The sequence below is a fragment of the Chiroxiphia lanceolata genome, chromosome 7 (assembly GCF_009829145.1).
Source record: "Chiroxiphia lanceolata isolate bChiLan1 chromosome 7, bChiLan1.pri, whole genome shotgun sequence".
Taxonomy (NCBI): domain Eukaryota; kingdom Metazoa; phylum Chordata; class Aves; order Passeriformes; family Pipridae; genus Chiroxiphia; species Chiroxiphia lanceolata.
Window position 1 is genome coordinate 20171082 of NC_045643.1, and position 12174 is coordinate 20183255.

The following is a 12174-nucleotide window of genomic DNA, read 5'->3' on the forward strand; positions in this document are numbered from 1 at the left end:
CCTGAATGGGTGAACTAGTCAAATCACACTACACTTAAATGATGTTTTTGATCTCTCTTTGAAAAGCCCTTAATGTTTCAGGCAGATAATTTGTGAGCTATTAGATGGTAATAAGACAGACAGAGATCTGGAGGAATTGGTACCAAGTGCTCTAAAGGCTGATGGTTTTGATTTTTTGCATAGTATACTATAGTGTATATAACCCAGTGCTAGCTATGTTTTAAAACTTAGTTTTGATTTTGTTCTGAACTTGCAAATGCACAAAAACCAGTGTGTAGTATGAAATATAAATGAACATGTAGATTACAATGAACCTCTTGCAATATGTGAAACTACCTCAAGAGTGTGCATAATAAATTCAGCCCTTTGGAGGAAAAACCTAACTGGCTGAATTTTCAAGAGAGATAATTCCACTGAAAAGTATTCCCTGCCACTCAGGCATCCTGCTTCCTAAGACCCATACAGGAGAACACAGCATTAATCCTCAAACCAGCAGACTCCCAGGGCAGTTAATTATGGTGAGCTCGGTGTTTCAGATGAAAATGGTAAAATAACTGCCTACAGTTGAGGAAGAGGTAACGTTTGAAGCAATCAACAGGGAAGCCAATAAATCTGTGGAGCTTTGAGCCTAGTTTCTCTAACAGCCATACTGCTGATGAAGTAGGGAACAGCTGAAGATGGCTATTTTTTATAGACTGAGTTTTGGACTATATTTTTCTTTTAACTTATTAAAAATATTTTTCATTGTCTCAGAGCTTACAGTTTTTCTCTTTTTTTGGTGACAGTAATTTTCTGCCTGAATAATGTTTTCCTTTCTTCATATCTGAATTTCAGGATTACAGTATGCAATAGCTTTGCAAACTGTTGAACCTAAGCATACTTTCAGAGGTTGCCCATTCATTCTTTGCAAAATAGAAGAGCAGATGAATCATTATTCTTTTGAGAGCACCCCAGAAATATCATCTCAAGCTTTAGATTGTGCTTGTGACTGTGTTTATGCCAGATGGCTCTGGCTCAGTTGGCTGTTTGGGCATTGTACTGGAAATAGTTTTAACTGTACTTCATATAGCTTTATTTACTCTCTCATTAATTTTAAGTTTTCCAGAAGTTTTCCCTCTTCAGAAGCCATTAGGGTTAGGTTTCATGCTGTGTTACAAATTTTTAAGTAGCCGGCGAGAGCTCTGTCACATTACAGGAGCAAAACAGATATTTGAGACTGCCTGAAGTATAGTTATTCTCTTATATTTATTTGTGATCTTGAAGGTGGTGTTTTTTGTTCTATTACCTCAGCTTATACTGATCACTTGTTTAAAAAATATAACTTACCTGGTTGAGCAAAATTGTCATACAGCAGAGTGGTTTGTATTGTATGTATATTAGAGACTCTAGTTAGGTGGGGCTTTTTGTTTATTACATCTGCAATTAGCAGCCTGTAGGGTATATTTGTGTGCTGGGTTTGACCTTTTAGCCTATTGCATCTTCCACAAATGCAGATATTTATTTTGTTAGAATGGCACAACCATTTGTCACTGAGCAAAACCTGCAGAAGAGCCTGGAATGACTTGTGGTATGTAAGTTGATTAGATGTCCTTCAGAAACCTTCTGAAGAAAGCAGAACAGCACCTCATTTATTGTTGTAAACAACAAAAAGCCTCTTGTGGTAACTGCTGCTAATGTTTGAAGAGAGCTTTTGCTCCAAAGCATGAAGTATACTCTATTTACTTGAGGTTACAGCTGGCAAAGATTTTTCCATCACCACTTAATTTTTTCCTGCAGTTATCTTGTTCGTGTTTCTTCCTCTGACTTTTATAGGAGCATGGCCATAACATATTGAGAAAACACTCTGCAAAATACAGTTGAGTGTAGTATATTTAGGTCTTGTAAAAATAGTGAATTCCCAACAGGATTTTAATTATCAATTAGTGCTGCTTGCAGGCAGACAAATCTATGAATTTCTCAAGTACAGCATCCAAGGCATGACTTCAGAGTACTTCAAAGAAAAATGGCTTTGTCAATAGAAACTGCAGTATACTTAACTTAGAGATAAGGTATAAAGTAGACTCAGAGACGTGTATTTCACAATGCTCTCCACTTTTCCAAATAATTTAAGTATCAGGGGAGAGAACAATTTCTGGCTCTCAAGAAAGTCCTAATGTGAAACTCCTTTTCACTTTAGGAGAGCAGTACGGTATTGAATTGACTTTCTTCACCAACTTGCAATACAAGAATTGTTGGGAGTGCAGGGAAGGGAGATGTGGTGAAAATAGAATGGTTATATTCCTCTCTAGTGTTTACAGATGGATTGGGTTCCTCTACATTTAGAACCTTTAGTCTCATTTGTCGTATTTAAGGCAAATTAGAACTTTGTACACAAACTGTACAAAGAGGGTTAGTGAGTCTCAACCTAGTGAATCATTTTCCTTGATGAAAGGAGCTGGGGGAGATTTTCATCAGTAAAACCTAATAGCAGTTCCACTTAAAATCAATTGTTTTTCTTACTTGCCTGATGTGACCAGTAATTCTGAATAGTGCTGAACAGTAGCAGCAACTGCTTGTAAGTGAGAGCATTGTTTAGTTGTGAGGGTATGCCTGTCATGAATTTTTTAGTGTCTTTCAGGGTACTTTACATACTTAGTGGTCCAGACTGTGTATGTTTAGTAACAGTCCTGAATTTTTACAAGTATATTCATAGGAGTGGTAAGCCAGTTATATTTAATGCAAATGATAGCTCAATTTAATTGCATTTAAAGTAGGATGAGTATTTAAATGTAGAGTATGTTGTTGTATTTATAGTTTTGAGCATGTCTTTAATGTAGTTAAGGTGGGATTCCCACCTTCTGGAACAATAATTGGAAGGGACTGACAGGCTGGTGTTCGGGAAGGACTTTCACCTGCTTGGATGGCTTCTGACTGTGCTCCAGGCTCTACTTCCAAAGGAAATTAACTAAACTAGAGATGCCATGGACACCTCAGTTCATAGGTTAGTGCTGTTTTTCTTAGCTGAGCCCAGATCTTCAATGTTTTAGGTGCAGAGAGACACATCCAGTGCTTTGTACTTACTGAGGTCCTGGTGAGTCCTTACTGAGAACCTTTGGCTTGCACTAAGGTGAGAAAAGTCATGATTGTTTCATCCCTAAAGAAAATGAACCATATTTTAAATAGTTTCCTGAAATACAGAGTCAGGTATCCCAATTCAGACAGTTGCCTCTGATTGTTGCCCCTGTGGTCTAAATAAGGACAAGACCCAGCGAAACAAAAGCAAGGAGTTAGAAGAATGAAAAAGATACCAACAGGAAGGTACGTTTTTTCTAGGTAATTAGGTGCAAATATTTGACTCTTAATGGATGATAATTACATGTGCTTTCAGACATTGCAGAAAGAGTAGGCTTTTGGAGGGATTCACATTCACAGGCTTTGATTGACTGTGATTAATGACAATATTTTGGCAAAATTATTTCTATTGCCATTCTGTAAAGACCAGAAAATGTAAAACACAGTACCAAAGTCACAGGTGAAATCCTAGTTTTACTTGAAAATGCTGAATATGTATGATTAAAATTTAAGAGTTCTCTCTGTAGGAAACTGCAGGTGTGACTATTTTTAATGTAAACTTGTATTCTGTTATGGACTCTTTATAGGTCTGCTTTTGTACTTTCAGTCATAGCCTGAAAACATCTGGCATTACTCGCTTAAATCCTCCTAATCTTCTGTTTGATTACACATGTTCCACTCTAGTTATGGTCCGTCAGAAAAGCAAAAATAAAGCATATTTCATATGTCAAAGTTTTTTGACTTGTGTTCATATTAAAAGTAAATAAAGGGAATAAATGAAATTATTCCCTGCAGCCTTTTACTGAGCACTGTTCTCAGAAAAGCAGGTTTTTTTAAGAATGATAACCATCTAAAAATATGACTTCTATTTACATATATTGCAGGTTTATATTTTTCTATTTTTATTTGGAAATTTTTAATCTCTTCCCTGGTAAAAAATCAGCAGGAAGGGTTAGGGTTTTTTAAGACTTTGATACTACTTGTGAAGTCCTTGGTGCTGCTTTCCACTGTATGATAGTTCATTAAAACACTTGGTGATCACGGGATGCTGTTTGCAAGTGCAGTAAATAACAACTTTGCCAGTAACTGTCTAAGGGCGGCTGGAAGTTTGTGCACTCTGATGAAATAGTCCAGCGTGCTGACTTGCAACTGTACGACATGAAATGAAAGGCTGCCCCTCCTGAAGACACACGTGCACTTGAAGCTCAGATTTTTGTTACATTTTATTTAGGTGAAGTTAGAAATCTTTGGATGTAGGACCCAACTCCTATCTGGTTTTGTAACATTTCATGTTTTACAGAACTTGGATAAGCCAGAGCTGCTCTTGAGTGCATCTCAAGTGCATCTATTTTATAGATTTTAAAGACATAAAAAATTGAAGCTATTCTATCATGGCTTCAGGAGCTGTGAGGCTGAATGTTCCTTTTTGTCTGCATATGAGGTTCTATGTATTAATTGTAATGAAAGGCATTTTCTATATTTGCATGTATTTTATCAGGTAGGAAATACTGCACTAAAATTGACTTACAGATTGTAGAAGTGAATTGTGTGATTAAAATTAAAACTGTTTGTAATGGCAAGAATAAAGAATATTATGAATAATGAAGCTTAAAAAATGGAAATACTTTCTGTTGTAGTGCCTGTACCTGAGTTCATTTAGCTGTGAAGGGTAATTTTTTTTTCCTTTCTAAAAAATGCTTTCTACAAAATGTACCTTATGTTTGCTTTTAAATCTTGTTTTTCATTTCAAACACACTTTCATCTCTGGTTAAATTTATTACAGGTGTATAAACAGTCCTTAGTGCCATTTTAATTGTATAAAGAAAATGAGACCCCAAAAAATGGATTTACATTTAACAGTGGTAGATTGGCCTAATTGTTTACTTCTCTAAATTCTCTTGCTAAATGCTGTACTTCCCCTGTGAGGCCAGTTTCTGTTACTACACAGTGAATCGTGTATGATCAGGCATGGTAGGAGTGAAAATGCTGCCATCACAATGTTAGAAGAGGGAGGAAGTAGGAACCTGAGTTTATAGCAGTAGGATATTGACCATGCAAATGTTTACTGTGTATCTTCCACCACATGAAGTATGTGGAAAGGGTTATTTATGGACAGCATCTAGTTTCTTGCTTCTCTGCTTTATGGTACTTAGCTATTCTGTATACTAAGAAATGGCTGCTACTTAACACCTGTTTATTTCCTCTTTATAATCTTGTTAAAACAGCTCTACCAGGTGTGAAGTCTTTATCTCGTATTCATGACCTGTTGATGGCATCTTCTGCTCATAAGTCAGTCTTGAACAAAGGCACTTAATGATTCAGTCTGAGTTCAGGATCTATAAATGTGCAAAGCTGGGGAGCAAGTTTAGTAAACATACAAAGCTGAAAACAGCCAATTTTTTTTTTTTTGGTCAAGTTAAATGGTAGCAATATTCTTAAAAAATACCAATTAAAAATGTAACTTAGATGTTTTGATAAAAAAAGAGTTTATTATTTTCCTGCCTCCTCCACTGTTTTCATAGGGTGTATTATTTCCTTCCTGCTACTTCTGTTACAGCTTACAGCTTCCTTTTTTGGACACTTGGGCTCTGTTCATCTAAGTAAACTGTTTATTGCTGTTACTTCACAAATCTTGATCGTGTTTGCTAGGGGAGTAGTTTGAAGACCAGCTCTTTTTGTATCACTCTTGTATTTTAACTTTTTAATTGTTTTTGCTAGTGAGCTGTAACACACCACCGAGAGTCTGTGTGGGTGCTAATGTCAGCCCAAAATGGGACAGAAGCACATGCATATTTAGAGGGGACATTGAGCACAGCCTTCAGCTAGAAACTTGTGCTGATGGTGGCCCTGGCTGTAGCAGAAACATGATATAAATCATGCCAGCCATCAACTTATCCTTCACTGTGTGATTCTCTCATTTTCCTCGCACTTGCATTTGTGTGATTGTTAATTGTTTATTGGAATAGAATACACTGAAAATAAGTAGTTGTTTTTTTTCTGTCATTTGGTTTGCAGGCAGATTTTTTCCTTGAATCACTTCTCATAGGCACAAAGTGTCAAAGTGATTGAAAATAAAGGAGGCAGAATTTAAGGCAGCCCAACTGCCCTCTGACTTTGAAACAACAGCTAGAGAGTGATTAAATTATTGAAGTAGTAATTTACAGACACGTATACATGGAGAATTAAGTAGAAGATTCAATATGAGGCTTGATGGCACATTGAATGCAATTTTCTATAAATCATTTTTTCCATACTTTATTTTACAGTTGCTGCTAACTTACAGAAAATAGTAGATGATCCAAAGGCCTTGAAAACATTGACTTTTAAGTTGGTAAGTAACAGCATGAAGGGAAGAAACAAACTAATTATCACAGAATCAACTTTGTGTGAATATTATCTTATTTACAGCTACTTTGTTGAATAAATGTGTTGACAGATGACTGAAATTGCCATGTATGAGTGAAAAAGCTTAAACCCTATTTTGACAGGAGGGCTCCATAACTGTGCATGGGGAAGGAGGTTCAGTCACGTGAGTTCTGAGGAAGTCTGAGGTTTAGGTGAGAAACTGCAGGAAGAAAACCTATGAGAAGAATTTCAGAAACAAGTAAAGCAGAGAAGACTGTAGTTCCTAGGTTAACACTCCTTCAGCCCCACTCACTTAGGTCTACCCTGACTGAAATGTCCTCTGCTAATGGACATTTTGTTCCAACCTCATTTTTTCTAACACCTGCCACCATTTTTCTTGCATGCAGGTCACCCTCTTCCCTTGCTTCTCCTTAGTTGTTCTTCTCAATCTTCTTTCAGTTGACCATCCACATCTGCGAGTTTATCTTGCTCCCAGTGTATTTCATTACTTTTTCTCCTTTGCTTTCTATCTTCTGTATGTACATCATCAGATGTTGGGTTTGGGTCTGGGACTCTCTTCTGTGCTGCATTTTGTGCCCTGGACCATGGGTCCTAATTTTGGTTGATTTTGATGGTACCATGATAGATCTAATTTAATATTAATAAATTTACATTGCAGAAACTTAAGCCAGAATTGATGTGCTCTGTTTTTATTTCTTGCTAAAATTAAGTTGAAAAATTTATATACTTGAAATTATTGAATTATTGGCTGTGGAAATACCAAGCTCTTACCAATTAGCTTTCAGCACCTTTTGCTGAGTGTGACTCATCACATATGAAAAACTAGAATGAACATCTGTTAGATAAACTTTGTTTATAAAAACAGCTACTTTAGATGGGTTGTAGAGAGTCATTTTTAGACCTAGTTGATGATTATGTATTAATTCAGGATTGTTGTTCCAGTGTCATTCCTGAAATACAAAGTTGAATAGTTTTAGCTGACTCATTTGGACTCTTCTACAGTCCAGTAAAATCTCCAGAACTGACATGTTTCTTGTGAGAAGGGGTTGGGTGGGGGAATAAAGACATGTAACTCACATTATTTTGTTTCTGTGGCCTTTGCTATAAATACAGTGTAAGGGCTGATGCTTCCCTTTTTGCAGCTGATCTGTGCTCTTGCTGCCTAAACATCTGAATTGGCTTTATTGTGTAATCAATGGCTTCTCAGTAAGAGCATTTAGATAGATAGATACTCCTGAGGCTCTACAGAAATCTGGGTTTCTTTTTCACACACTTAAAATAGAGGTGTGAAATTCCAATATGTAATATCCCATAGTATTCAGGTTATATGTGCTGAAAACAAATCCTCTTGAAAATTTAGGTTCGGTATTTCTGCAATTCAGTTGGATTTATTCCGGGGGTGCAGTCAATGTTACATGGTATGTGAATGCTGCCATCATCCTTATCCTTACCTTAATCAGAATTAATAGACAATGCAAACTCAATGTCTCTGTCCCTTCTGAAGGTAAGTTGCATTGGCTAGATAACAATTCCTGAGGTTATTTTTTTACCTAAGTTTCTTCCTGATACTTTTGCTCTAGGTTTCCTGCATTAGTTCCCTACTTTGCGGGAAAAGAACATAACCACGAGAAATATACTAATTTATTATTATTATTGGATTAATTTAATGTATGTTCCATTTCTGCCTGTTTCTGTATTGCGTAGTGAAGTTGCTAAATTAATTGTGGCCTAGGAGAACTGTGTCATATCTTTGTATGCCCTCCTGGGTCTTTGCTACCTCTTAGCAAGATCTCACTGAATTTGAGAGCATTTATATACAACTTGATTAAAATAATTTTGTTGGTAAATATTTAATGGGAATTCAAGGTCAAATGTAAGTAATCCTATATCCATTCAGAGAATTCAACTGAAAAGTACTCCTCAGTCTAGGATTAGTTACTTCTATTTGTGGACAAAGAATCTCGTTAGTATCTCACCGCTTACAGATTGCTTTTGCTGATATTTTGCTGGTATAGAGTATTTCTATTCAAATGGCAAGCATTTCATCTTTGGGGGAAAAAAAGGAACAATTTATGTCTTAACTACTTTTGTCTTTAATTATTACCAAAATGGTAAAGAAAATTTTTAGAGTGAGGTGCCTGGATGGCAGGGGTTGGGTTCTCTGTATTTTTGAAACAGCGTATCTTTGATATTAAAATGACGTTATTCTGCAGAAGGTATATATAATATTAAATCTCCCTTAAGTGTCTTGGCTAACGCAGAATTAAGGCTTCCCTGCAGGATCCAGCTGTCCACACTTTGGGAAGGAGGCTGCTTTAATACATATGTAATCGTGGAAACACTCAAGGAAACACAGAATTATTGCACAGCATAATTTGCATTTCATATAAGGATTTTTTTTCTGAAAAAGGGTGGGGAAAAAGTACTAATGAAGGAGTGCATTCAGTCACTACTGAATACTTTCATGTTGCAGTTTGTGTATAGTAGTTGTACTTACACTAAGCACAAAATCTAAGCTGATAAATTTCAGGTGCATTAAATAGATATAAAATGGTATTCATTGACAAGGAAGGCATTTAAAAATCTATATGCATCTAGATGTGTTACTTACATGGCTTTGAGAAGATTGACTAGCTAGAGTGTAGAATGATATAGTAGTGTTAGCTCTTTTTAGCATTTCAAGTGCAAATCTGCATTTATTTAGTAAATTCCCAATTCAAGAACCATTCAGATATCTTAATACTAACCAATGGTGATGATCTCAGATCTTTAACTTGCTGCTTCAGTGAAATAACAGCTGTGAAATACTATCTGAAGAGAGAACTTCTGTTCTCTGTGTCTGCTCAAGGTAAATTTTAAAGAGTAGCCTGATGTAATGCTTCCACAAGTGGCAACACAGTTTAATTTTGGTCATGAAAATTGAGTGTATTATGTCACTTGGCGCACCTTGTATGCACAGTCTGAGAGCTCTTTACCATATACTGCCTGAACACGAACCAGGTCTATTAAAGGGTTCAACTGCTACTCTTGCATGAAAGGATCAAGAGAGTTTTTATAGGGTGAATCAGTTGTTCTGTTGAGGATTTTTTGTGATATGCAAAAGAATCTGAAGGCATCTGTCATAGCTAAGTTAGAACTACACACTTTTAATCCAATTGTATTATTGGTTTATCTACCACACAGATAAAAATGCACGAAAAACTTTATTTAAAATGTAGTCACTTTTGTCCTACAGAAAAAAAATTTGTATTTAAAAATGAAAATATAAAAATATTTTGCCTCCAGCATATTTTTTTTTAAAGCAGACCTAAAGTAACAGTTCAGTCCTGAGCAAGGTGGGTTTATATCCTTACCATTATATGTGAAAAATGAACTGATCACTTGTGCCAGTTTGTATTTTGACAGGCTTTACTGAGGAATCTCAACTATACAATTTCAAGTACTAGACTGTACTGCTAGAAGGGAGCTGTCCTTTTGCAAATATTAGTATTTACTCTTTGTAGACTGCTTCAGTTTCTTGTTTGAAAATTTAGTTGGTTGGTATTCCAAACCAACTTGCTGGCTGGACTCATGAGACATTTGCTGTGTATAGCACAGTGGTAAAAAGTGGATTCTTTACATGTATATTAATTGCTGTTCATGTTCAGAGTTCATTTTCCAGTATTTTTTTTCCATAATCTTTAATATTGATTACAGTGGTTTGCTAAAATTAAGGATGCAATTGGCTGATGTTGACAGAGGCTACATCAAGCAATCTGAAAACTTCTATTCAGCTAAGCTGTTTGCTGACTAGGCGATATGGGGAGAATTTATATCCTGGCTGTCAGATCCACTGTTGTAGCGTGATATACTAAACATTTCTGTTTGTACTTGCAGGCCTCTGGCTGTGATGGCACTGAGATTCCCGATGAAGTGAAACTGATTGGTTTTGCTCAGTTAAGCGTCAGCTGATGTCTGTCCCTTGACCCCAAGCCGAATTTTGAGATTGCGAAGAGGCCAGCTTAGATGCAAAGGAAAATTAATGCACCACACACTGAGTTCTGCTTCATTATCTAGCAATTCACAAAGTCAGAACAAGCAAAGCCCACAGCTACACTGCTGCTGTTAACATTCAAAATGCTCCTAAATGTCTCTTAGCAGTTGATTTGGATTTCCCCTAAGTGACAAGCTTGTGGAAGTACACTCAGGTGGTTATATTTATTGGTTACAAAAGGAATTTTCTATCAAGCTTAATTCTTTCATAAACTTTGAGTGATACTATTCTACCTGTACTTGTGGTTGATAATACTGCCTCTGTTCTATTCTATTTAGAAATTAACATACATATAAAAGTTTAGAATTATTAGCCAAACTTGAATTCTAGTTTTAAAAATGACTGTGAATTTTATTTTTCATATATTTATGCATTACAACACTAGTAATAAGAAAATGATTTGACTTGATTATGTACTATTTGCAGTTAATCTCCCACTATTTAAAAAAGTTTCAGGTATGTCTTTGAAGTATTGGGTAACTTCTAGGGGTTTTTTGAAATTAATTAATTCGGCATTAGCAAACTTTTGTTGGTTGTGTGTCAAAAAACCAGTCCACAAACTGATTGTCAAGGGAGTGGGAGGTGCCTTGCAGATATTAATGTTTTCAGAATGTGCCTGAGGCTGCTTATATAAATAATCTCCATTTTCTAAGTACCATACATATGGTACAACATATATAAATATATATAGTTATCTGAGCAAGGAGGGGATATACAGTAGCAAAGATGTTAGAGTATTTTGACTATGCTTTATTGGGGAGTCTATGAGCTAGAGCTATTTTGAACTGTTGTTGTTAAGGTAGAATGCGTACTGTGTCCATCTCTGATCTGACTTACCCTTAATGATAGAAACCGGTTTCATACAGGTGATAAAAACTTGAAGAATGGAACTGAAGCTTTATTTCAAGTTCTGTAAAATACCAAGGTGGAGTGAAAATAATAGGGCTTTGTGCAATGATCAAGTAAAACTCTGTTACAAAGAAAACACGACCCAAGTAGTCTTCTGCTTAACCTGTGACATAGATGTTATGGAGCTAGTGAACTTTAGAAGGAAGTCCAAATTTGCAGACATGTTTCTCAGAGGTTACAATTTAAACTACTTCCTAGCTAATCCTAGATAAGCGGCAGCTCTGTAATGTACTGAAAATGGCAAATATATATTATTAAGAGAAGTTATTTATAATGCCTTGTTATAATCGTTGAGGTGTTCTAGAACCATTTGCATACGACTCAATGTAATCCCATCCCATCCTACTGTTTACATGATGATTACTCCAAGATGACTGCAAAGGTTCAAAAAATAAAGTAAAAATAAAGGTGTATTGCGCAAACTGATTTGTGTTTCGAATTTCCATGTTCTGTGTGCATCTCAGTGGCACAGCAGTGCTGCAGGGCTGTGTTACAAATGGCTGCTGCCTTTACTTTGTCTACAAGCAGCACCTGAGGAGAAGGAGGGAAGGACTTGCTGCTTGCTCTCCACTGCTTTGCAGAAGACATTTTTAAGACTCCCAAGGTGTTTGTACTTAACTCCCAAGGTGTTTGTACTTAACTCCCAAGGTGTTTGTACTTAACTCCCAAGGTGTTTGTACTTAAAGAAATAATTTGTGTTTCTGGCCCTGTGTGCTTGTGGGGTGCTGGTTGGTGTGAGAAGAGACAGGGACGGCCCAGGGTAGGGCGGGTGGCCCCAGCTGAGGTGCGTTTGGGCTGATGAGACCTCTGGGGGC

General features: G+C 36.4%; 1 protein-coding gene across 2 annotated transcripts in view; it reads left to right on the plus strand.

Annotated features, from left to right (window-relative positions):
* Positions 1 to 11782, plus strand: part of STK39 (serine/threonine kinase 39) — a 79127-nt gene extending 67345 nt beyond the window's left edge. For both annotated transcript variants that reach the window (XM_032693514.1, XM_032693515.1), the window contains exons 16-17: positions 6318 to 6382; positions 10294 to 11782. In XM_032693514.1, coding sequence (XP_032549405.1) covers positions 6318 to 6382; positions 10294 to 10368 — 140 coding nt within the window. In that variant the 3' untranslated portion in view covers positions 10369 to 11782. The remainder of the gene's footprint in view (positions 1 to 6317; positions 6383 to 10293) is intronic.
* Positions 11783 to 12174: the final 392 nt, after the last annotated feature.